This window comes from Scyliorhinus canicula, chromosome 4 (assembly GCF_902713615.1).
Source record: "Scyliorhinus canicula chromosome 4, sScyCan1.1, whole genome shotgun sequence".
Lineage (NCBI taxonomy): Eukaryota > Metazoa > Chordata > Chondrichthyes > Carcharhiniformes > Scyliorhinidae > Scyliorhinus > Scyliorhinus canicula.
In genome coordinates, this window is record NC_052149.1 from 51,087,429 (window position 1) to 51,114,236 (window position 26,808).

The 26,808-nt window shown below is 45.0% G+C and overlaps 1 protein-coding gene and 1 long non-coding RNA gene across 5 annotated transcripts in view; one reads left to right on the plus strand and one right to left on the minus strand.

The window, feature by feature from the left end:
* LOC119964564 overlaps window positions 1-26,808 on the plus strand; it is a 104,189-nt gene that overhangs the window by 12,717 nt on the left and 64,664 nt on the right. The window contains exon 2 of the long non-coding RNA XR_005460327.1: window positions 13,194-13,299. This is a non-coding gene — a long non-coding RNA (uncharacterized LOC119964564). The remainder of the gene's footprint in view (window positions 1-13,193; window positions 13,300-26,808) is intronic.
* Window positions 3,292-26,808, minus strand: part of ipo13 (importin 13) — a 215,200-nt gene continuing 191,683 nt past the window's right edge. For 3 of the 4 annotated variants that reach the window (XM_038794211.1, XM_038794212.1, XM_038794210.1), the window contains 4 exons: window positions 15,253-15,311; window positions 9,308-9,397; window positions 6,971-7,152; window positions 3,292-4,487 (listed from right to left, as the gene is read on the minus strand). In XM_038794211.1, coding sequence (XP_038650139.1) covers window positions 4,391-4,487; window positions 6,971-7,152; window positions 9,308-9,397; window positions 15,253-15,311 — 428 coding nt within the window. In that variant the 3' untranslated portion in view covers window positions 3,292-4,390. Of the gene's footprint in view, window positions 4,488-6,970; window positions 7,153-9,307; window positions 9,398-15,252; window positions 15,312-26,808 lie in introns of those variants that run through there. The other variant, XR_005460326.1, reaches the window with a different exon arrangement.

Genomic DNA, 26,808 nt, shown 5'->3' on the forward strand with positions numbered 1-26,808 from the left:
TTCTGACTTCAACCCATATTACCTCAGTAGGCAGATCCTTGCCCAGTGAAGCAGTTGAGGCTCCTTCATTACATGTTTTTAAGGTAAAGATAGATAGTTTTTTGAAGAATAAAGGGATTAAGGGTTATGGTGTTCGGGCCGGAAAGTGGAGCTGAGTCCACAAAAGATCAGCCATGATCTCATTGAATGGCGGAGCAGGCTCGAGGGGCCAGAAGATGGCCTACTCCTAGTTCTTATCCTCCTCGAACTGCCTTTCTGCAGCTGTTATACTATCTCTAATTAACAATGCCACCCCCCCCCCCCCCCCCCCACCTTTTACCATCCTCCCTAATCTTGTTGAAACATCTATAACCAGGGACCTCCAAAAACCATTTCTGCCCCTCTTCTATCCAAGTTTCCGTGATGGCCACCACATCGTAGTCCCAAGTACCGATCCATGCCTTAGGTTCACCCACCTTATTCCTAATGCTTCTTGCATTAAAGTATACACACTTCAACCCATCTCCTTGCCTGCAAGCACTCTCCTTTGTCAGTGTTACCTTCCCCACTGCATCACTACGTGTTTTGGCGTCCTGAATATTGGCTTCCTTAGTTGCTGGACTACAGATCCGGTTCCCATTCCCCTGCCAAATTAGTTTAAACCCTCCCGAAGAGTACTAGAAAACCTCCCCCCCAGGATATTGGTGCCCCTCTGGTTCAGATGCAACCTGTCCTGCTTGTACAGGTCCCACCTTCCCCAGAATGCGCTCCAATTATCCAAATACCTGAAACCCTCCCTCCTACACCATTCCTGCAGCCACGTGTTCAACTGCACTCTCTCCCTATTCCTAGCCTCGCTATCATGTGGCACCGGCAACAAACCAGAGATGACAACTCTGTCCTGGCCTTTAACTTCCAGCCTAACTCCCTAAACTTGTTTATTACCTCCACACCCTTTTTCCTACCTACGTCGTTGGTACCAATGTGCACCACGACTTCTGCTGCTCACCCTCCCCCTTCAGGATCCTGAAGACACGATCCGAGACAGCCCTGGCCCTGGCACCCGGGAGGCAACATACCTTTCGGGAGTCTCGCTCGCGACCACAGAATCTCCTACCTATTCCCCCAACCATTGAATCTCCTATTACTATTGCTTTTCTATGCTCCCCCCTTCCCTTCTGAGCCCCAGAGCCAGAGACCTGGCCGCTGGGGCCTTCCCCCGGTAGGTCATCCCTCCCCAACAGCATCCAAAACGGTATACGTGTTTTGAAGGGGAACGGCCACGAGGGATCCCTGCACTGGCTGCCTGTTAGTTTTCTTTCCCCTGACTGTAACCCAGCTACTCTTGTCCAGTACCTTTGGTGTGGCTACCTCCCTGTAACTCTTCTCGATAACCCCCTCTGCCTCCCGGATGATCCGAAGTTCATCCAGCTCCAGTTCCTTAACACGGTCTCTGAGGAGCTGGAGTTGGGTGCACTTCCCGCAGGTATAATCAGTGGGGACACCAGTGGTATCCCTCACCACCCACATCCTACAGGAGGAGCATGCAACTGCCCTAGCCTCCACCCCCTCTTACTTTACAGAATTAGCTGCCCCGTGGGCCAACTGGACCTCCGCCCTCCGACTCTGCTTCCAGTCAGCTGTACTCTAAACTCCTGGCTCCCTTCACGCTCTTTGATAAATATAGGAAATGAAATGTAAGGAGCACCTTACTCCCTCCTCACCTAACTCCCTCAGTCACCAAACTCTCACTGTAGCACTCAAATGCCACAAGTTCAGCACTCCCTCAGTCACCAAACTCTCACTGTAGCACTCAAATGCCACACGCTCAGCACTCCAGTGCTACAATTACTTTGAAAGTAAATATTGCAAAGATAAATGGACTTATAGTAGGCAACTAAAGTTTTGTCTAATCCAGAAGAGCAAATTTTGACAATCTAGTTACGCAAATGTTCTTAACTTGGAAAAGAAACACAACAGTTCAGAAAACCAACTTGCCGCAAAGCAAATTTTGACAAGGTTTCAAATAAGTGCACCTGACTTCAGAGCTATGTATTTGATTAAAATGTATATCCCAGCAATGCAAAATGTTCTCTACCTTCTACACTCTGAAGAGAACTTATTTCAGCCTAATTACACATTTTCAGATTCACTGGCAACTGTATTCAGGTGTTCTCAACTAATGTTATCAATGAGGCAGCAGGGTAGCATGGTGGTTAGCATAAATGCTTCACAGCTCCAGGGTCCCAGGTTCGATTCCCGGCTGGGTCACTGTCTGTGTGGAGTCTGCACGTCCTCCCCGTGTGCGCGTGGGTTTCCTCCGGGTGCTCCGGTTTCCTCCCACAGTCCAAAGATGTGCGGGTTAGGTGGATTGGCCATGCTAAATTGCCCGTAGTGTCCTAATAAAAAGTAAGGTTAAGGGGGGGGTTGTTGGGTTACGGGTATAGGGTGGATACGTGGGTTTGAGTAGGGTGATCATGGCTCGGCACAACATTGAGGGCCGAAGGGCCTGTTCTGTGCTGTTCTATGTTCTATGTTATTCAAGGCTAAATTTTAGCAGCCAATGGAAAGAGGTCTTAATTTATGCAGGCTGGATTTAATTTGAAACCATGTAGCAAGGGTGGAAGGATTGGATCGAGAGTGACACTCAGTCCACCATCAAGGAAGATTTTCATTGTTGGTTTCTGGATTAAAACCTTAAAGGCCTGGATAAAAGGAACAAGTGGTCTAACACTGATAAGACCCTTCATGTATTGCAAAACACATCAATAATCTGCCAGAATAACACACTATCTGTAGCACACTATCTGTATTTAGATAAGATGTTAACTGGAGTCTGTCTTCCCCTTCAGCGGATGAATGAAAAACGGATTTCTCCTGGTGTCCTGGCCAACACGTATCCTTCAATCGACACAACCAAACTCTCATTGCAGTTTGTGGGATTGCGCTGTATTTCTCTACATCACATCAATGACTGTACAATAAAAAGTACTTCATTGCTAAATGCTTTTGGGTCACACTAGGGTCATGAACGGGAGTTCTTTCTTAATGATCCCTGAAGACTGATTTTATAAACAGATGTTATCCTAATGCAGCTTCAAGTCAGAGCACAATGTAGAGTCTTCGAATTATGATTATTGCAAACATTGGCACCTGTCTGTAGCTTCTTTATTACACAGGTTTCCCGACACAATTCAAGTGGTAGCAGTGTTATGGAGCAGTTGGATATTCCCCGGTTCTTTCTGATCTGCAGTAATAATGTATGTAAAAAAAGATATGGGGGCTCGGGGAGAAAATTACAAAAAAATCAAACACATAGAAGTGAAGCTTTATTTCACAATAGAAAACCAATAGGCTACAGAGTCATTTCTTTTCGAGATTTTACTAGTGGGCTTTCCATATTACTTCCGAGACCAGAATATATGCCATGGTTGTGGAACCTCCAGAAATTTCTAGAAGCATAAGTAAACAAGTTACAAGATAACAAGGACAGCTTGGAGTTACATTAAGGTGGTACTGGTTTTTGTACAGAAAGTAGCACACAGCATATATTACAAAAGATTTAAAAGCTGTGAAATGAAATAGGGCTGTAACAAAGCTTACAGAGCCTCAAAGCTTTGGAGAAATTGGACTGCTTTTCATCAGTTCATTGCTTTAACTATCCCAGAAGTATCATTAGCGAGGACCTTCATGTAGACCAAGTCTTTCTTTATCTATAGTCAGAATGGATGACTTAAAGCACTGGCATTTTTTATTTCCTTTGAAATAAACAAGCAAAGTTTTGAAACTCTCAAAGAGCAATTGTTACGGTCCAAAGAGTTCTAAAATTCCCAGATTGTTGCAACATTCTCCACTTTTTACATTATAACTACAGGAGCCCACGTCACCACGTTATTAAATTAAAAACAAAAGAAAACTAAAATACTAGATTTGCTTAAAATGGTTCCAAACATTGTAGCAGCATCACCAGTAATATTCCACAGCTGAATCATCTGGGATTAACTCCCTCCACAAGATATTGTTGTGTTTACAAAGTGCCAAAATCACAGGACTCCATCAGCAAGTTATATTGCTTCCATAAAGCTTTAATTACGACACAGAACATGTACACAAATTACTTGCAAGTCAGGACAGCTGATGCCAGAACATTCCTGGCACATTTCCTCTATTAAATGACCCAATCCTATGATAGGAAGTCCTTTATTTAAAAACAAAGCCTCTTAACATGGCTGCACACAAGTGCATGTATTTTCTTCTCTCGAATCCTGTAGTGCAGACAGAAGCCCATTTGTTGCTTTAAAAAAATCCTTCACGCTTGAATGCATTTTTACAGAAGGAAACGGTGCAAATATGTTGAGGATGTAGGAAGCATGCTATTAAAGGAGTGACACTTCAACGTAATTACACAGCTTCAATACTCGGCTGCATATTCTGTGCCATGAAGACCTCTACACAGTAACGTGAACTCCTTAACAATGTCCTTAACTCTCCTTTTATTCACTCGATCTCTGTAAAACAGCAAAAGTTAAAATTCACTTTTTTCATTTGACAGTATCATACTGTAAGCACAGGTCCATGATGTATTAAATTTCTCATGACTAATTGCTGTCACGCTTTTACTTCCCATGTCATAGGTTTTCACACACACGACAATGAACATGGGCAAAGTCATGCTTAAAAAATTAAGCCTCTTTACATTACATTATAAAAAGCATATCTGTTACACCTCCTTACTAAATACTAACATTCAATCCAGTCACACTGGGTGATGATACCTTTCATGATTGTCCATTTGCCTTATTTGAGCTTAGCTCAGCCATTTTGCAGAGTGTTCATTTATAGTGCTTAAAAATGAGGGAAAGTATTTGGAGCCTATATGTCCCCTGTCCTTTCTTCAGTTCACATTTTACAGTTCAACACCTTAAATGAGATTGGAAGTATTTTTCCATGCTTTCAAGGAAAAAAAAGGCCAGGATGCTTTTTAGCCTCTTGCTCCCTGCACACATTGAGCCTTAAATGTTTCATTATTTTCCTTGTTGAAATGTTGCATTTCACACTTCGGCATCTTCCTTATTGAAATGTTACATTTCACACTTCGGCATTCATTGAATTTATTCAAGGATGAGTTGGATAGATTTTTGATAGTCAAAGGAGTCGAGGGTTAAGAGGGGGGCAGGGAGGATAGTATAGTTAAGACCACAATCAGATCAGCCATGACCTTATTGAACAGCAGAGCAGGTTTAAAAAGGGCCAAATGGCCTCCTTCTGCTCTCAAGTCCTACGCTGCAATATACTCACATTTTGTTCTCCACATTAATACTGAAGCAAATCATTAATTCAATCAGTGTGAAAATTTCAGGAAACAGGATTGTTACAAATGTTTCAATTTTGATAATTTGCTCTTGGAATGCTGGTTGTGCCTTTGTCATGCACTGAATTTTCTGGGGGGTTTTCGTGGCTGCCATGAAAATCCTTGCTTCACCACAAACAATGCATCAGGAACTTTTATATGGAAATGATGGCTTCTTTGCAAAACCATTAAAAGATTTTGTTTGCTCATGCAACCGGGTGCTCCGGTTTCCTCCCACAGTCCAAAGACGTGCAGGTTAGGTGGATTGGCCATGCTAAATTGCCCTTAGTGTCCAAAAAAGTTAGATGGGGTTATTGGGTTATGGGGAAAGGGTGGAAGTGAGGGCTTAAGTGGGTCGGTGCAGACTTGATGGGCCGAATGGCCTCCTTCTGCACTGTATGTTCTGTACTTGACTTGGGAGCATTGAACATGATTCACAACAAAAACAAATTGCATTTAATCAACAACTTTAAAACAGTAAAACATTTCAAGGTACTTCACAGGATTATCAACCAAATGTTACACCGGGCAACATAAGCAGGTACTAGGTCAGAAAACAGGCTTTAAAGATGGTCTTAATGGAGGAAAGAGAGATAGGGAAGCAGAGAGGTTTAGGGAGGGAATTCCAGAGTTCGAGACCTCAGCAATTGACAGTATATCCACCAATAGTGAACTGATTAAGATGCTAAACATGCTAGGATTAGAGGAGTATAGTTATCTTGGAGGGCTGCAGGGCTGGAGAAAGTTACAGTGTTAAAGAAGGGTAAAGCCATGGAGGCATTTGAAAATAAGGGTGAGAAAAGCCACTGATTTAAGATTGAACCCAAACTTTACATTCATACCCTGCATAAAGGAACTTCACAAAATAGTGGGCAGAGTAATGACATTGTGAACAGGTATATCTCCCTGCATTTCTCGTCCACTGCATACAGGGATGTTTACACAGTGATCCCGAAAGACTTGTCCAGGATGACAATGACATTGTTCAAATTAAAGAGGCAGCAGAGGTGGAAAATATCCGTCAGATGAATGGATTGACATTTACCACAGCTATATAGTTGTATTTTCTACACGCAAACACAAAGAAAATTGATGCTTTAAAACATCAACTTAAAAACAAGGGTTGCAAGTTAAACTGCAAAAAGGTGGTACTACACATTTTCACCTTTTCCTTCCTAATATATTCTCATCACTTCTCACTGTGGCCTCTAATGAACTGAATCTGAAGTTGTATAATTTTGCAATATCTGCTTTCTATATATAAGAAATAGAGTTTTGTCTCTACTAATTATAGGTAAAACTAAAATTAAAAAGGAACACACTAACTAAAAGAGCAGGTTGAAGACTATAAAGATATTGGGAAACAGTTCCTAAATAGTTGGTGTATGACAGCAAAATTAATAGTTAGTTTTGGCATATACCAGGGCTTCCTCAACTATGGGCCGTGACCCACACTTGGGACACTGAACGATCAACTGGGATTGTGAACTCCCTCTCCCCATGAACTCCCTCTCCCCATGAGGGTAATGGTGGCCGTGAAGTGGAAACTCCATATGAAACAGTCGTGCGATTGGCTGCGAATTTTCAAATTTCAAAATTGGGTCATGGGATGCATGGTTTATGCATTTTGAACACACGTACCTTAAAATTTGTTGGCTAAATGTTTCTTTTTGTATTTGTGTAAGGCGACTTGATGGGAAATTCTGTTGCTGCATCACTTCCTTCAACCAAATGCTCAAGTAAGTAACACAATGCTTGTTTAAAGCAAACAGTATCTCTGCAAAATGATCCATCAGACTTCTTGGGGCTTGTCCACCAATAGCCTAGCAAACATAAACAATGAAGTTAATTTTATCAGCGAAAGGAAAAATCTGAACTTTCATTAATAATAGTTTAGAGCTCAGATTCATTTGTAACTTATCATTACACACAGTATGCAGCATTTATAAAAAATGTTACATTACACTGCCAACAAATAATTAGATGGAAAAAAATAAAGTAATGATGTGGAGTGGGGACGGAGATGGTAAATAATATTAGAACCATTAACCCAAAGCATGGTTGTAGAACAAAAAAGGATCCAATCCGGTCATGTGATCTCATAACAGTTCTTTTGGCACCACAGTAATAGCACCTTTCACGGCCACTTTGACATCACCATGTCTCAAAGCAATTTACAACTACTGAAGTACCTTTAAGTGCAGTTACTCTTGTAACGGAGGAAATGTGTGAGCCAATTTGCACATAACAAACTCCCACAAACAACAATGTGATAATGACTGATAATCTGACTTTGTGATCTTGAGATTGAAATGATCGGCCTCCAATGATTTCAACCATCTTCCTTTGTGTTAGGTACAGCTCAAATTATTGGAGAATTAGTTTTCTTTTTTGTTATAGGTTTAGAGTACCCAATTATTTTTTCCAATTAAGGGGCAATTTAGCGTAGTCAATCCACCTATATTGTACATCTTTGTCTTGTGTGGGTGAAACCCATGCAGACACGAGGAGAATGTGGAAACTCCACTCGGACAGTGACCCAGGGCTGGGATTCGAACCCTGGTGGTCAGCGCCTTAGGCACAAATGCTAACCACTACGCCACCGTGCTGCCCCGAATTGGTTTTCTAAGCATCATTGACCAGTTTGTTACCAGACTCCTAAACGACCCTCTTATGGACTTACCCGATTAATACTACACACCTGTATCCTTCACCTGATGCCGGTGTCTATGCATTTACAGTGTGTACCTTGTGTTGCCCTATTATATATTTTCTTTTTATTTTATTTTCATGTACTAAATGATCTGTTTGAGCTGCTCGCAGAAAAATACTTTTCACTGTACCTCAGTACCTATGACAATTAACAAATCCAAGTTTCACTCGGACTCCCTAGCATTATACTGGGTCGACCATCACCTTCATGTTAAGAGTTAGAACCAAGTGATCCTGGAGAAAGGCAAACTGAACTCTGCCAAGTAGGTTATCAGGAATCCCTACAGTGCAGAAAGAGGCCATTCAGCCCATCAAGTCTGCACTGTTAAAAAGACCACCCTATAGGCTCAATTCCCTACCCTGTAACCCCATGCTAAGGGACATTTTAGCATGGCCAACCCACTTTTAAACTGTTGGAGGAAACCGGAGCACCAGAGGAAACCTACGCGGACACAGGGAGAAAGTGCAAACTCCACACAGATGGTTACCAGAGGTCGGAATCGAGTCCAGGTCCCTGGCGCTGAGGCGCATCAATGCTAACCACTGTGCCACCTTGCCACTGAGTATGTGCCACTTGAACACATCAACTGCTTATCCACTCTGCCTCAACTACTCCCCGTGACAAAGCATTCCATGCTCTTGCAACTCGAGTGTGGGCTTTTCTCCAAACTATTTCTCAATTCCAGAAACCATTTTTAGTTGATAATTCTTTGTCACCAATATTCCTGCCAGGGAAAATAATATTTCCCTATACACTATCAAAACCTCTCTGTGATTGTAAAAACCTCCTAAATCTCTGCAACTTTCTATGCTCCAGTGGAAATATTCCAAATAACTGTATTTTTCATCTCTGGTGCTCACCATTTTGGTGAATCCACTCTCCACGCATCGATGGCTTTAATGTGCATTTTACGATGGCAAACTATACACCTTGCTTTAAAGGTGACCTCCAAATTGTCCTGCACAAATGTATCTCTTTTTGCTTGCATATTCAAGGAATTATCTCATTTGTACTCTTGGGTAAATATGTTCCTTTACATCCTTCAGCAGCTTTCTGTTGATTTTACATTCATATTCCTTTACCCTCTGTGCAAAACACCTCCCCACAATAGACCACATCTGGCACCAATATTAATTGCTCATGTTGCCAATCTGCCGATAAATGACAACTAACTGCAAATTAATTGTAATATCAATCATTTTGGTCCCGTCAGGGCCATAATCATATAACCGTTTCAAAGTAAACTGTTTTCCATGGTTACTTACTTCTAGAGTTGCTTGCAGCAAGAGTTTCCCATTTTCATGAACAACTAAGCCAATAGGCTGTATTTCCCGACAACGTGGCAGCAGCTCAGTCTAACAGAGGAAATGGAAGTAACAAATGAAGAAAAACTAACTGATTTTTGCAATGACATGCAGGCATTGTGAATTGATTTTAATTGTGATATTACATTGCGAGTTATCATGAACACCCAAGTGACTCGTTCCATTCAACATATAGTCTCTACTCTATTTTAAACAGTAAAGGTAAATAGTACCAACGAGCTTTAGAAGATTATGATGTTTTGGGACCATGTATTAAGGCAAGATGAAGGGCATCAAGTGATCGATTCTGAAATCTGCCTGACAGAAAACCCGAGTGGTTTGATTGTTGGATATCAAAGGGGGTCTAGATTGTCATAGAATACCTACAATGCAGGAGGTGGCCATTTGGTCCATCGAGTCTGCACCTATCGTCCAAAAGAGAACTTTACCTAGGTCCAATCCTCCACCCTATCCCCGTAACCCCACCTATACCTTTGGACACTAAGGGGCAACTTAGCATGGCCAATCCACCTAACCTGCACATCTTTGGACTGTGGAAAGAGCATCCAGAGAAAACCCATGTAGACACAGAGAAAACGTGCAAACTCCTGTAGCCACCGAAGCTGGCCACTTCCCGACAAAAATGGAACATTGAGTTGCATGCAGGGAAAATTGGACAATGTCAGCAAGGCAAGCAGGTTGCAGAACCTCTCTGTGGATTCTGTCTGTGAAGAAACCAGACAGCATAGAAACTAACAAGCTGCGCATATTAATTGAGCGATTCCCGGTGATTCCCGGGCACAATTAAGAATAACAAAGGCCAAGCTAGATTCTTCGGCGCCAGCAGGAGTCCCGGACAATAAGATACAAACAGCCCCAAGAACCGCCCAGTGATCGAGGAACAGCCCCATTATTGGGGAAATTCAAATCAATCGATTGGGAAGAGACCCAATCGATTGCACGTTTATAGAGGGTCCGCCCAGATGGGGGCGAAACCCAAAACAATATAAGACAGAGACCCCGACCCCAGCTCGCTCTCTTAGCCAGCCCTCCTCTCTCTTAGCCGGCCCTCCCAGCAGAACACCTTTGCAGCAGCTCTCCAGGAACTTGAACGTGAGAAGGAAAGGCCTGGCCAATTGCACGCTATGAGAGTAGACACTCCTGACCCCTCCAGTCCACACCACTGGAAGCCAGCGGATCCAGGACAAAGCAAGAGGCCATTGTTCCCTGATCCGGCAGTTCCCTTATTTCAGATAAGTATTGGCCTAGTAGTGGTAGAAACAGTTTAGTCTTAGTATTATATGCATGAGTAGCAAATAACTGTAATAATAAACGTGTCTTGTTTGAACTTACTAACTGGTGTATTGAGTAATTGACCTGAACTTGAACTTGAACCTCATGGCAGTATCGTAAGGATACCTGGCGACTCTAGAGCTAAGGAATAAAACAGAACCCATTGAGTGTAAAGCACACTCACCCAGAACGAGCAACACTCCACACGGTCAGCAGAGGTCAGAATTGAACCCGGATCACTGGAGCTGTGAGGCAGCAGTGCTAACAACTGTGCCATCGTGCAGCCCTCAACTTATTGGGAAGAAGGTGAAAGTTGTTTGCACTTGGGACACAAAGGCAGCAGCTTGGGTGCTAACAGCGGATAGACCGAGTCTCGCCAAAGTCCGAGAGAAGTGTTGACAATACCAGGCTATAAACAGTTGTGCTTTAAACTGTCCATTTACTTCCAGGATAAAAGAGAATTGGGGACTCAGGGATATCTAATCAGCATGTCCCCCTGCATACAGGCCTATGTGATCTGTGTTGCCATGGAAACGGGTTTTGAGCGGAGAAGGGTTAAATAACTCACCGTCAAGGTTAGTCTTCCAGGATCAATAAGTGAGCAAGGGAGGGTGATCCTGCGCATGGGAGTGCACAAGAGACCGCGACTAAACTTTTTACAATTTACAGCAATAGATGAGGGTAGCGAAGGCATGGTAGCTAAGTCTGCAGACAATGTTGCGACCAAGAAAGCACAACAGCGCCTATACTTCCTCAGGAAACGAAGGAAGTTCAGCATGACCACATTGACTCTTACCAATTTTTATAGATGTACCATAGAAAGCATCCTATCTGGCTGTATCACACCTTGGTATGGCAAGTGCTCGGCCCAAGACAGTTAGAAACTACAAAGGGTCGTGAACACAGCCCAGCCCATCACGCAAAACCGCCTCCCATCGAATTACTCTGTCTACACACCCTGCTGCCTTGGGAAAGTAGGAAGCATAATCAAAGATCCCTCTCTCTTCCAACTTGTTCCATCGGGCAGGAGATGCAAAAGTCTGAGAGAACACACTAACAGATTCAAAAACAGCTTCTTCCTCGCTGTTGCCAGACTTCTGAATGACCTTCTTATGGTCTGAACTGAACTCTTCACATATCTACTCTACTGAGTAGTAGTACATTATATATGCTTCACCCAGTGTCTATGTCTGTGTATTTACATTGTGTATCTATCGTATGTCCCATGTTTTTTATGTAAGGAACGATCTGCCAGGACTGTACGCAGAGCAATATTTTTCACTGTACCTCGGTACACCTGACAATAAACCCAAATCTAATCCAATACAAAGGTAGGTAGGAAAGTATGTTGCAAAGAGGAGATAAGGTGTTGCAGGTGGATATATCCAGGTTGAGTGAGTAGGCAAAAATCTGGCAGTTGGGAGTATAAATGTGGGAAATGTGAACATAAGAACTAGGAGCAGGAGTAGGCCATCTGGCCCCTCGAGCCTGCTCCGCCATTCAATGAGATCATGGCTGATCTTTTGTGGACTCAGCTCCACTTTCCGGCCCGAACACCATAAACCTTAATCCCTTTATTCTTCAAAAAACTATCTATCTTTACCTTAAAACCTCATTTTTTTTTACTGATGTTTAGCCTTTACTCCACTCTAAACTGAGCTCTCCTGATATTGGTGTCAAGTTCTTCACTTTGACAGCAAGAATAAAAAAAGCAGAGTATTACTTAAAGGAGTACAACTGTAGAATTTTGTGCTGCAGAGGGATCTAGGTATCCTAGTGCGTTAGTCACAAAACGATAGTATGCAGGTACAGCATGTAACCAAGAAGGTTAATGGAATGCTACTCTTTATTACAAGAGGAATTGAACATAGAAATTAGGAGCAGGAGTAGGCCATTCGGCCCTGCAAGCCTGCTTAGTCATAAGATATGATCATGGCTGATTCTCAGTCTCAAAACCATATTCCCACTTTCTCCCCATACCCCTTGATGCCATTAAAATCTAAAAAAAAATCTTTCTTGTATACATTCAGTGATTTGGCCTCCACGGTCTTTTTGGTAACACTACCCTTTGAAGAAATGTTTCCTCATCTCAGTCCTAAATAATCTACACTGCATCCTGAGAATGTGTTCCTTGGTTCCAGATTTCCCAACTAGGGAAAACATTCTCTCAGGATCTAGTCTGTCCAGCCCTGTTAGAATTTTACACATTTCAATCAGAACTCCTCTCATCCTTCTAAACTCGAGTGAATTCAGGTCCAGTTGATCCAATCTTTCTTCATAAGACAGTCCCGCCAACCCCAGTATCAGCCTCGTGAACCTCCGCTGCACTTCCTCTATGGAAAATATATCCTTTCTTAGGTGGGGAGACCAAACTTGCATACAATGCTCCAGGTGTGATATCTTCCCCACTGTTACCAGACTCCTAAACGACCCTCTTATGGACTTATCTGATCTCTTCCCACATCTTCTTTACTAAGTAATACTACACACGATGCCTGTGTCTATGTTGTGTATTTTATGTTTGCCCTATTATGTATTTTCTTTTCATGCACAGAATGATCAGTCTGAGCTGCACGCAGAACACTATTTTTCACTGTAACTCGGTACACGTGGCAATAAACAAATCCAATCCAATCCAACCAACGGCCTGTACAACTACGGTAAGACATCTCTACTTCTGAACTCAAATCATCTGGCAATGAGGGCCAACATACTATTTGCCTTCCTAATTGCTTGCTGAACCGGCTTCTCCACTTTCATTAACTGGTACACAAGGACATCCAGATCCCTTTGTACATCCATACTTCCCAATATATCACCATTCAGAAAATAGTATTCCTTTCTGTGACGAAGTGAAAATGATTTTCACTTAAATTTCCTTATAAAATCACAAACAGCAATTTGCCATGAAATAACACTTTAAATATGCTTGGTAGAAAGAAACAAAATGTAGAATCATGCAAAGTTGCGATTATGGAAAAAAGATTATGAAAGTTGAAAAGGTCATGCTTTAATCACTAATAGTTTTCCCGTTGACCTATGATTTACTTAACCTTGTGATTGACCGCAGTTCTTGTGATATATCACACCCAATATGATTTGAGTTACTTTTCCTGTATTCTCGGATGTTTTTAGAAGCATACCTTTTTCACTAACATTAACTAGAGAAAAATACATCACATCAATACACTATGATACCAACATATCCCATTAAAATTCCTTTTCAGTGTCTTCCCAGCAATGAACTATACCATATATAGTAGAAGTGGTTCAATCCCTTAATCTGGGGGGAAAAACGTGACTGGGTAGAATCCCTGAGCTGATAAACCATAAAAAAGTGAGGGTTTACACTTTTTATTGCTATCTTATCTATTGGCATTGGATGTGTAGATACTGGGCCAGATTTAGCTATGATTACTCCCCACAGTCAAATAGTAAGTAATTATCCAAGCTCGCAAAAAAAAAAAAAAATGGCCAATTGAGCTTTGTTAATTAAAGCCAAGTTACCAAAATGAATTAAGATACAAGAGGTTCCAGAATGAATTATGATCAAGAGCTGAAAGTCAAAAGGGGAAAATAATTGTGTACTCTATATATCCTTGGTCTAATTAATTTTTTTTGCTAGATCATCAGTTTGTGTTAATAGTTACACAATGTTGTAAACTAATAGTTTACAGTATTGCTTTATTGATAAAGATAATCATATTGTAATGTAGGATGTCTTCTGTGAAAAGACAATTCCATTGAACTGGTATTATGTCATGTAATGCCTTGGGAATGTAACAAGACTAGGATTCTGAAACTAAGTCATTAAAATGTAATAAAAACTGAAAATACTGGAAATACTCAGCACGTCTGGCTGCATCTGTGGAGGAAGAAACAAAATTAACATTTAAGGTCGTTGACCTTTTGTCAGAACTGAGAAAACCTAGAAACGCAATCGGTTTCCAATAGGCCAAGTGGGGAAGTGTAGATAAAGGACATAAAGGAGGCCTGGGATCAGGGGTTATGGGGAGAAGTCAGGAGAATGGGGATGAGAAAATATCAGCCATGATTGAATGGCGGAGCAGACTCGATGGGCCGAGTGCCTAATTCTGCTCCTATGTCTTATGGTCTTATGGGATAAGGTGGAAGATGAGAGACATTAAATGACACAGTACAGCAAAATGGAGTGGTCTTGAGACAAGCAAATAACTCAAGCTGCGGGATTCTCCACCGGCGGGATCCTCCGCTTTGCCGGCAGCACACCCACGTCTGCGGGTTTCCTGACAGCGTGGGGTGGCAACAATGGGAAACCCCATTGGCTGGCTGCGGGAACAGAGAATCCCTTGCTGCGCGCCATGCCAGAAAGTGGTGCTGGTGGGACGGAGAATCCTACCGAAGATGCATCCAGAAGAGATGTGAATAGCAGAATAGTGAACAACTATCATCCGGAAGCAAAAGGAAGATTAAAACCAACACATGCAAAATAAAAGAAACAAAATGGGAGGGGGGGGGGGGGGGGGGGGGGGGGGGGGGGCGGCAGAGGTTATGGTCTAAATATTATTCTCTCACATACACCTGAGCACATTCTTAATTAAGTAAAGTCAGACCACAAAAGGAGGAATACTTACAAAGAATGCACATGTTGCTTTCACTGTAGGGGCTTCTGGAAACTTTAAAGATATGACCCCTAAATAAAAAAGGAACAGATTAATTGTGGGTCACCGTCATCAGCTTCTGCACAGGCATACATATATATATACACAAAAATACCAATTGTGGAATAAACAGGCATTGAAAGCTCTCTCCTCTACACAAAGGCATGCATTAATTTACTGCTTCACTTTACTACAGACAGTAATTTTGCATCAGACCAGTTAAGTACCGTGAGCCCAGGTGTAGCAGATGAATGAATATTTTATACTGCATCATTAATGCAATGCCCCTCTGCAACTTCAAGACGAGCATCCACCAAATATATTAGCTCCAACTGCTGCTCTGATAGGTTTGCTCCAGAATTGGAGTCATACAGCTCTCTTTTCCAGTTGTAAGCTCAAGCCAGGGTAGCTGTTAACAAGCAAATGAATGACTGGTCTGTGGTAGGTCAGTAATAGAAGTCCTTCCTTTCTTAAGTGTGAAAATTCTGGAAATATTCAGCAGGTTAGACAGGATTTGTGGAAGGATCATCAATCTGAAACATTAATTTGGTTTCTCTCCACAGATGCACACCTGTTGAATATTTCCAGCATTTTGTTTTTATTTCAGATTTCCAGCATCTGCAGTATTTTGCTTTTACACCTCCTTGTCTTATTCTTGTGCTAGATTAAAAATTGTATACCCAGAGATTACATAAGAAATAGGGACAGGAGCAGGCCTCTTCATCCCTCGAGCCTGCTATGCCATTCAAGATTAATAACAGATCTAATCTTGGCCTCAACTCCACTTTCCTATCTGTTCTCCATGACCCTAGAGTGACTCTCCTAAGGTTCAAGAATCTGTTTGTCGTACACTTATAGGTGTTCAATGATTCAGTCCGGAGTGGAGACTTCCAATGATTGACAACCCTCCGAAAGAAGCAATTCCTCCTCATTTTAGGCTTAAATAAACAATCCTGTATTCTAAACTATGCCCCCCCTCCCTACATCTAGTACTCTCTCTATCTGCCCTATCAAAATCATTCAATCTTAAAATATTTCAATAAAATCATACCTCATTCTTCTGAACTCCTGTGGTCAAACATCTAACCTGTTTGACCTTTCCTCACAAGACAACCCATTCACTACTGGGATAAATCTAGTGAACCTTTTCTGAAATGCCTCCAATGAAAATATATCACTACTGAAGCAAATAAATCTAAACTGTATGCAGTATTCCAGATATTGTCTCACCTACAGTTGTAAGAATCATAGAATTTACAATGCAGAAGGAGGCCATTCTGCCCATCGAGTCTGCACCGGCTCTTTTGAAAGAGCACCCTACCCAAGCCCACACCTCCACCCTACCCCCATAACCAAGTAACCCCACCCAACACTAAGAGCAATTTTGGACACCAAGGGCAATTTAGCATGGCCAATCCACCTAACTTGCACATCTTTGGACTGTGGGAGGAAACCGGAGCACCCGGAGGAAATCCACGCACACACGGGGAGAACGTACAGACTCCGCACAGACAGTGACCCAGCCGGGAATCGAACCTGGGACCCTGGAGCTGTGAACCAATTGTGCTAACCACTATACTACCGTGCTGCCCAAGACTCTTCTACTTTTATATTCGATCTTTCTTGCTATAAAGACCAACATGCAATTCGTCTTCCCAATTACTAGCTGCAGCATTCTATAGTCTGTCCATTGACATGTCCGATTGCTATTCTTCCAACTACAATGGATAGTCTCATGTTCCCACATATACTACACTGCCAAAAATGTTCCCACTCACTTAACCCATCCATACCTCCTCCCTCCTATCTTTGTGTTTTCAGAATGTTTGGCTCCAATGTACTCGGTCCCTTCATCCAAGACATTAATATTGATTGAAAATAGTTGATCCATTTGGAACTCCACACTTCCAACCTGAAAATGACCCATTCATGCAACACACTGCTTTCTATTTGTTAGCCACATCTCTAACCATGCTAATATATTTCAACACATGAGCCCTCATCTTGTGCAGCAACATTTTAAGTGGCACCTTATCAACAACCTGTGGAAATCCAAATATATTACAGATTCCCTGCTTGTTACACCCTCAAAGGGCTCTGATAAATTTGTCAACACTTTGCCTTCCATAAAGCTGCATTGATTCTGTTTGATTAAATTATGTTTTTTGAAATGCCTTGTTACTACTGACTGAGAACGGATTCCACCACTTTCCCAAAGACAGATGTTAGGCTAATGTTAGGAATGCTATGGTTGGGGCAATAAAGGTTGCACGATATTTGTGCAAATGAGCATACTAAATGCAGTGTTGTAACTTCTGGTTTATGCCAGTTGTTCGCTACATCAGGAGTTCCTAATTTGACTGGACTGTTTGGAAGAACCATGTGTAGATGTTAGTCTCTTTTACACCAGGAAAGAGAAAATACGTTCACCCTTTGCTGCTATCACAAATTACCCAGCACATGGTAGTCAGGGAGCAATCTACCAGCCCTGCTGACTACGTGTGCAAATCACATGATCACTGCTAAATCTGACAAGGCCATAGGGATGTACATAGACCATTACAGCACAGTACAGGCCCTTCGGCCCTCAATGTTGCGCCGACCTGTGAAACCCCTCTAAAGCCCATCTGCACTATTCCCTTATCGTCCATATGCCGATCCAATGACCATTTGAATGCCCTTAATGTTTGGCGAGTCCACTACTGTTGCAGGCAGGGCATTCCACGCCCTTACTACTCTCAGAGTAAAGAACCTACCTCTGACATCTGTCCTATATCTATCTCCCCTCAATTTAAAGCTATGTCCCCTCGTGCTGGACATCACCATCCAAGGAAAAAGGCTCTCAATGTCCACTCTATCCTATCGAATCTGTACGCCAGCAAGTTCTCAGAATGAGATCTTCCCAAGCCCCCGCTAGTGGCATAATCAGATTCACGCCTAGGAGACTGATTTACATGAATTAACATCACATTAGCAAGCTTGATACCTCTACTTCCACCCTCATCCTAATTTTCGACGCAGCTGGCATAACATCATGCCAGCTCAAATTCCTACTGGTTCTCAAAAATGCTAACCCGTTGAGATAACCATGCCAGGGGCCACAGGTAAGTATAGCAGCATGGTGGCAAGGGACATACCTGGGCATTGTCCCCTGCTGGCACTGCCAGGAGGCGTAATGGGAAGCTCCATTTTGGGGGTTCCACTTATCGATTTGGGGTTGCCCTTCTGCGTGTGGGGGGAATTTACCCTATCTGTGGAGCTTGGGAGAGGCATTGCCCTTTTTCATGGGGCTGGTCTCGGTGTCCGTGGTGGGGATGGGGGTTGGCCTTTATTTAAATTGGAGCGGATCTTGGGTTTCCTGGCTTTGCCAGCTCATAGGCCCCGGCCCTCCAGCTGACTATGACTCACGCTTCCCCTTTGAAATTGCATATACTGCTGTTCAATATGGCGAGAAAAGCCAGATATGCAGCCTGCGAGCTTCACAGTAGTTTTCTTTTTTTTTGTAAAAAGTTTTATTAAAGGTATTTATAATTTTATAATAATAATAAACAGTACAAATACAAATGTAAACATAGTGCATAAAAACATCTCCATCCCTTGCTAATCCCACCTACCCTGAACAGAAAATAGCCTAACTGCCCCCCCCCCCCCCCCCATCTTTTATTGCCTCTGCTGACAGTTTAGTTTCCCCCGAAAAATCCAACAAAAGTTCAGCTCCAGATGAACCCTAGCGTTGACCCTCTTAAATCTGAGCAACCCAGCCATGCCGCTAACCCAGATCTTTGATTTCGGGGGCTTTGCATCCCTCCACGCTAGCAATATCCGTCTCCAGGCTACCAAAGAGGCAAAAGCCGAGACATCAGCCTCTCTTGCCCCTGGATTCCAGGATCTTCCAACACTCCAAAATTCACCATCTCTGGACTCGGCACCACCCCTCTTGTTTTTAGCACGGTGGACATGACATCTGCAAAATCCTGCCAGAATCCTCGAAGTTTCAGACATGCCCAAAATATATGGACATGGGTTGCTGGCCCTCCCACACACCTCGCACACCTGTCCTCTATCCCACAGAACTTGCTCATCTGGGCCACCATCATGTGTGCTCGGTGAACCACCTTGCATTGTGTCAGGCTAAGCCTAGCATATGATGAGGACGTGTTGACCCTGCTCAGAGCGTCCGCCCACAGACCCGCTTCTATCTCTCCACCCCCCCAGCTCATCTTCCCATTTACGCTTTAGCTCATCTATCTGAGTTACCTCCCCCACTCCATAAACTCTTTGTGATATCCAAAACTTTCCCCTCCCCCACACCAGTTCTAGAAACTACCCTGTCCTATATCCCCCGTGGCTGTAGGAGCGGAATGGTCGAAACCTGACTTTGCACAAAATCCCTTATCTGCAGATATCGAAACCCATTCCCTCCTGGCAATTCAAACTTCTCCAAATCCTCCAAACAGGGAAAGCTCCCATCTATAAATAAATCTCCCATCTTCTCGATCCCTGCTCTCTGCCACCTCCAAAACCCCCCATCCAACCTCCCCGGGACAAATCGGTGATTATTACAAATCGGGGCCCAGACCGATGCTCCCTCCACTCTCAAATGCTTCCTCCGCTGCCCCAGACTCTCAGAGCCGCCACTACTACCGGGCTTGTGGAGTACTGGGCCAGCGAGAATGGCAGAGGGGCCGTTATCAATGCCCCCAAACTTGTGCCCTTTGCCGCCTCCACTTTTACCGTAGTTTTCTAACCTGAGCCAACACTAGGGGTGTGATTCAGCGACCTCATTATGTCAGATTTGGGTATTGGCACAAGGCTCTTGAAATTTGTGATCCAGGTCAGCATAGTTAAATGAGTCGTACATTCATCGGATTCACCTGGCGCCCAGGACTCACCAGTCACACCTGGGAGACCTCGCCAGGGTGCCGCTTAGTAATAATCTTTATTATTGTCAGAAGTAGGCTTCATTAACATTGCAATAAAGTTACTGTGAAAATCCCCTAGTTGCCGCACTCCAGCGCCTGATCGGGTACACGGAGAGAGAATTCAGAATGTCCAATTCACCTAACAGCATGTCTTTCGGGACTTGTGGGAGGAAACTGAAGCACCCAGAGGAAACCCACGCAGACACGGGGAGAACGTGCAGACCCCGCACAGACAGTGACCGAAGCCGGGAGTCGATCCTGGGATCCTGGAGCTGTGAAGCAACAGTACTACGTGCCGCCCATATACTGGTCTACACAAATATAGACCAGTTGTAACAGTACATAGGGTGTCCCAGGCCATTGATGACCCCCAGGTGGACGGGGACAGGACAGGATGGCACCCTGGTACTCTCTCTGGCACCTGGAAGGCACTGCCAAGTGCTCAGATGGCATTGCCAGGATGGCAGTGCCAGGGTACCCAGGTGTCAGGCTGGAACCACCAGGGATCAGGGGCCAAAAACGATGGAGGCCTGAAAAGTGGTGGTGGTGATGGGGGGTGGACAGGACACCACAAAGTGCCATTAAATAGCAAAATGTTTCTCGGTGCCTGCCCCACTAAATTTACCATTCGGCGGAGTTTGACAAGTCCGCTGAATCACGCCCTGTGCATTTTTGGGAAGATTTTGGCCCAGATAACATTGCTGCAGACCCCAGAAACTTTGATCAATGAGCCTATTCAGTTAGAGAATGATGCCTAGCATGGAGAAAATAACAATAATAATATCAAGACTGCAGGATTCTTGGTTTTATAAATAGAGATCTGGAGTACCGAAAAAATGGAAGTTAACCTTGAGTTTTATAAATTGTTGATTTGGCCTCAGCCAGTCAGATTACTTTGCCCAATTCGTACATCGTGCTTAGGAAGTGACACCAAGGCCTTGGAGAGGATGCAATGAGATTTATTAGAATGCTTCCAATTCCTTCCCCCTCTCACCTTCCCATGGTTTATCACTGACACTTCCCTTTCTTGACCTCGCTGAATCCAGTTCCAATCCACCAATATTCAATACAAGCCCACAGACTCCCACAGCTACCTTGACTACAGCACCTCACATCCACTCACTGCACTTCATCCCATTCTCCCAGTTTCCCCATTTTCACCGGATCTGTTCTAATGATGCCACCTTCAAAAACAGCAAACCCCCTTCTCCCCGCCCCCCCCCCCCCCTCCACTCCCCACTGTGGTTGACAGGGCAGTCCGACCCATCTCTTGCGCCCGACCCATCTCTTGCACCTCTGCCCTCATCCCTTCCCTTTCCTCTCCTCTCAGAACCAAGACAGGGTTCCTCTTGTCGTCACCTTCTACTCCCCCAGCCTTCACATCCAAAGGATCATCCTCCGCCATTTCCAACACAATGCCACCACTGAATAAATCTTCCCCTCAACCCACCCGCTGTCAGCATTCTGCAGGGACCACTCCCTCAATGACATCCAAGTCCACTCCTCCACTGCCCCAACCCTTCATTTCCTCACCATGGTACCTTCCCATGCAATTGTAGAAGGTGCAATGCATGTCCCCTTTCCCTCCTCATTGTCCAAAGGCAGAGATTTCTTTCAGGTGAAGCAGCATTTCACTTGCACCGCATTCCATTTGTTATATGGGCAGCACAGTAGCATTGTGGATAGCATTATTGCTTCACAGCTCCAGGGTCCCAGGTTCGATTCCGGCTTGGGTCACTGTCTGTGCGGAGTCTGTACATCCTCCCCGTGTGTGCGTGTGTTTCCTCCGGGTGCTCCGGTTTCCTCCCACAGTCCAAAGATGTGCAGGTTAGGTAAATTGGCCATGATAAATTGCCCTTAGTGTCCAAAATTGCCCTTAGTGTTAGGTGGGGTTACTGGGTTATGGGGACAGGGTGGAGGTGTTGACCTTGGGTAGGGTGCTCTTTCCAAGAGCCAGTGCAGACTCGATGGGCCGAATGGCCTCCTTCTGCACTGTAAATACTATGTAAATTCTATATTGTATTCGCTGCTCCCAATGCTGCCTCCTCTGCATTAGGGAGACTAAATGCAGACTGGGTGACCGCTTTGCAGAACACATTCGACCCACCTGTAAGCATGGCCCCAACCTTGCAGTTGCTTGCCATTTCAACTCTGCATCTTCTCTTATGCCCACATCCTTGACCGACTGCAATGCTCCAGTGATGCCCAATGCAAACTAGAGGTACAACACCTCTTCCGATTAGGCACATTACAGCCTTCTAGATTCAACATCAAGTTCAACAACTTTAGACGGTGAACTTTCCCCTCCAGCTTGACCCCCTTTTGTTTTTGGGTCCTTGGTTTTCAAGGACCTGCCCCCTCTCCCACAGTTTCTTGTTTTTCAGTTGCTTTCACTGAGGACTGATCTTTGTTCTATTGACACATTCTGCTGCTATCTTTACTCCACTAAAAGCACTTCTTCAGTCCTAAATGTCACCATTAACACCCCCTTTGTCTTATGTCCATGACATTGCTGTCAATCTTCCCTTAGCTCCGACTTTAAAAAAAATTCATTTACAGGATGTGGGTGTCGATGGCTGGGCCAGCATTTATTGCCCATCCCTATCCTTCCATTTCAGAGACATTTGAGAGTTAACCACATTGCTGTGGATCTGAAGTCGCAAGCAAGCCAGACTATAAAATGGTGGCAGAACCCTTCCCTCGTGGATATTAGTGAACCCATCCCTGATCTTCCATTCTTCCGCAAGCCCTCTCCAATTATATAATTCATTTCATTTCAATTCCTCTTCAGTCCTATAGAAGGGTCATTTGACTCTAAACATAACCCTGTTTCTCTCTCCACATCTGCTGCCAGACCTGCTGCGCTTATCCAGCATTTTCTGTTTTTATTCCCGATTTCCTGCACTCACAGTATTTTTCTTTTATTAGAAATGGTACCACAGATGAAGAAATTCAGTCACGTGGAGACTCAATAGAAGTTGGGATTGTTCCCCTAGAGTAGGGAAAGTTAAGAGAAGATTTAATAGGAGGCATTCAAAATTATGAAGGGTTTTGATTGGTGATGCTGTTTCTACTGGCAGAAGGATCAGTAACTACAGCACACAAATTTAAGGCAAATTGGAAAAAGCAGCAATGGGAAAGGGAAAAACAGAAAGTAGGAGGGGAAGGAGGACATTCGGCCCTTCGAGCCTGCTCCACCATTCATCCAACTCAATAGCCTGATCCCGCCATATCCTTTGATCCCCTTTGCCGTCCCAACTGCTTTTTGTTTTTTTAAAACATCTTTTTATTCTAATTTTCATCAAATAAACAAGAAAAGAAAAACAAACAACAATAACCCCAACACCCCCCTTCCCCCCTCAATGTTCGATTGCAACCAATTCTCGAAAGTGCATAATAAACAGTCCCCATGAATTGTAGAACCCTTCCTACATTCCCCTCAGCTCAAACTTCACCTCCTCGAGTCAGAAATTCCAGTAGACCCGCCCGCCAAGCTGAGGCATACAGCGGAGAAGCTGATCTCTACCCAAGAGGACCCGCCTTTGGGCATTCAGCGAGGCGAAGAATAAAACATCTGTCCCCACACCCGCCTGCTGCCCTGCCTGGTCCGACACCCCGAAAGCTGCTTCTCAGGGCCCTGGTTCCAAGTTCACGTGCACTACCCTCGAGATGACACTGAACACCTCCCTCCAATGTTTCTCCAGCTTTGGACAGGGCCCAAACATACATACGTGGTTTGCGGGGCTCCTCCCACATCGCTCATCCTCGCCCTCGTGAGGTGCACCCTATACACAGCCTTCAGCTGTATTAGACCCAACCTCGCACACGAGGTTGAGGCATTCACCCTCCGGAGCACCTCACACCACAAACTGTCTTCCATAGCCTCCCCCAACTCTTCCTCCCACTTGGCTTTGATTCCCTCCATGGACACCCCGTCCTCCCCCAGAATCCTCCTGTAGATCGCCGACACCATCCCCTTCCCCAAGCTGTCAATACCTCTTTTAACAATGAGGGGCCGACATTATCTGGAAGCACTGAACCTCTTCCTAGCAAAGTCCCAGAGATGCAGGTCCCTAAACCCTTCCTCTTGCCCCAGTCTATATTCCTCCCTAACTCTCCCAACCTCGCAAAACGACCCCAGGAACAGGTCCTTAAATACCCTGACCCCACCCATCCCCAGCCCCTATCTCTGAAACCTCCCGTCCAGCTTCTCTGGCTCAGGCCCAGCCCCCAGATTAAAGTGCTATCCCAACTGCCTCCAAATCTTCAGCATTGCCACCACTACCAAACTCCCAGAGTATATACCCGGTGTCATCGGGAGAGGCGCCATTGCCAACACCCTCAACCCTGACCCCTGCACAGGCCCTCCTTCTCCCACCCCCCCCAACCCCACCCCTCACCTTTTCAGCATTCGCCACCCTATTAATAGTAATATAATAAGTTCAGGAGGCCCAGGCACCCTCCATGCCACCTTCTCTGCAGAACCACCTTCCTAACCCTGGCTATCTTTCCCCCTCAAAATAAACAAGGTGATCAGCCTATCACCCTTTAAAAAAATCCTTCGGCAAAAAGACCGGCAGGCACTGAAATAAAAAAAAATCGCAGTAGCAGCAAATTCACTTTAATTGCTGCACCCAATCTGCCAGTGACAGAAGAAGGCTATCCCACCTTGCCAAATACATTTTCACCCTTCCCAGCAAGCTAGTAAAATTGTACCTACATTGTACCTACGGAGCCACCGCCCCAGTCCCGCACCACCTGCAACTCCAAATACCCAAAGTGGGCTGCTGGCCTGTGGAATGGCAGCCTTCCCACCCCTGCCTCCACTCTCGGCCAGGACACCACAAAGTATTCACTCTTTTCCAGGTTTCATTTATACCCAGAAAGGGACCCAAAAGTTCAGAGAAGCTCCATTATATTTCCCCATTGATGCACTCGGCTCTGATATACATAACAATAAATCGTCCGCATGCAGAGATACCCTGGACGCGATTCTCCGCTGCCCACGACGGATCGGAGAATAGCGGTAGGGCCTTCCCGACATTTTTCCCGACCACCCGCTATTCTCCCCCCCCCCCCCCCCCCACGGCCGCCCCACGACACGAATCGCTGCTCGCCATTTTTTACGGCGAACAGCGATTCTCCCCAGGCCGATGGGCCAAGTTCCCAGGCCTTTACGGCCGTCTTCACGAACGCAAACACACCTGCTCTCACCGTTTGTGAAAACGGCCGCAAAGTGCCGTCCCGGACAACCATGGCACTGATTGGCACGGCCACGCCAAGGGTGGCATGGGCCTGCGATCGGTGGGCACCGATCGCGGGCAGCGGGTCCGATACCCACGCACTATTTGTTCCTCCGCCGCCCCGCAGGATCAGTCCACGGGGCAGCTGAGGGGCATGACGGCCCGTGCATGCGCGGGTTTGACGCATATGCGTGATGACGTCATCCGCGCATGCGCGGGTTGGAGCCGTCCAACCCGCGCATGCGCGGCTGACGTCATCGTGCACGTCAGCCGCCGTGACGCTTGGCGCGCGGGCTTCACGGGGCCGCGCTGCTAGCCCCGCCGGGGGGGGGGAGAATTGGTTCCCGGGAGGGGGCGCGGAGGCTGCCGTGAAACACGGCCAGTTTCACGGCAGCCTTTACGACTCGCCGCATTTGCAGAGAATCGCGCCCCCTATGTTCCACACCCCTCATCCCCCATACTATTCCCTTCAACAATCCCAGAGCTCTTTAGAGCGATGGCCAAAGGCTCAATCGCTAATGCAAATAACAGAGGGGGCATAGGACATCCTGCCTGGTCCCCCAGGGCAGAGCAAAGTACCCCAAACTCATATTTTTTGTGCTGACACTCGTCCTCGGTTCCGTATATAATAACCGTACCCACTCCTTTGATCTCGGCCGGACCCCAAACCTCTCAATCAAATATCCCCATTCTACTTGATCAAATGACTTTTCCGCGTCCAGCGCAACCAGCACCTGCCTCCTTTCCCTCAGCCGGTGTCATGATTGCATTCAATAACCTCCTAATATTGGAGTATAGCTGCCTCCCTTTCACGAACTGTCTGGTCCTCCCCTATCACCTTCGGGAGGCACCCCTCCAACCTAGCCGCCAGTACCATCGCCAATATCTTTGCATCAATATTCAGTAATGATATGGGCCTGTGAAACCCACACTCCGTAAGGTCCTTATCTTTCTTTAACAACAAGGAGATGGAGGCCTGCCCCAATGTTTGTGGCAGCACCCCCTTCCCTTTACCTCCTCAAACATTCCCACCAGCGGTAGTGCCAATTTATCCTTAAATTTCTTGTAATACTCCACTGGGAACCCATCTGGCCCTGCCACCTTCCCCGATTCCATCCTCCCAATTGCTGCCTTTACCTCCTATCCCCTACCGACCTCTCCAGTGTGGTCCTATCTTCCTCCTCCAACCTCGGGTATTCAAATCCATCCAGGAACTCCCGCATCCCCTGATCCTCCCACGGTGGCTCCGACCCATACAAATTTTCGTAGAACTCCTCAAACACATTATTAATCTAGTCCGGGGCCACCACCAATTTCCCCGTCATATCCCGCACTTGGACAATTTCTCATGCCTCCACCTCCCT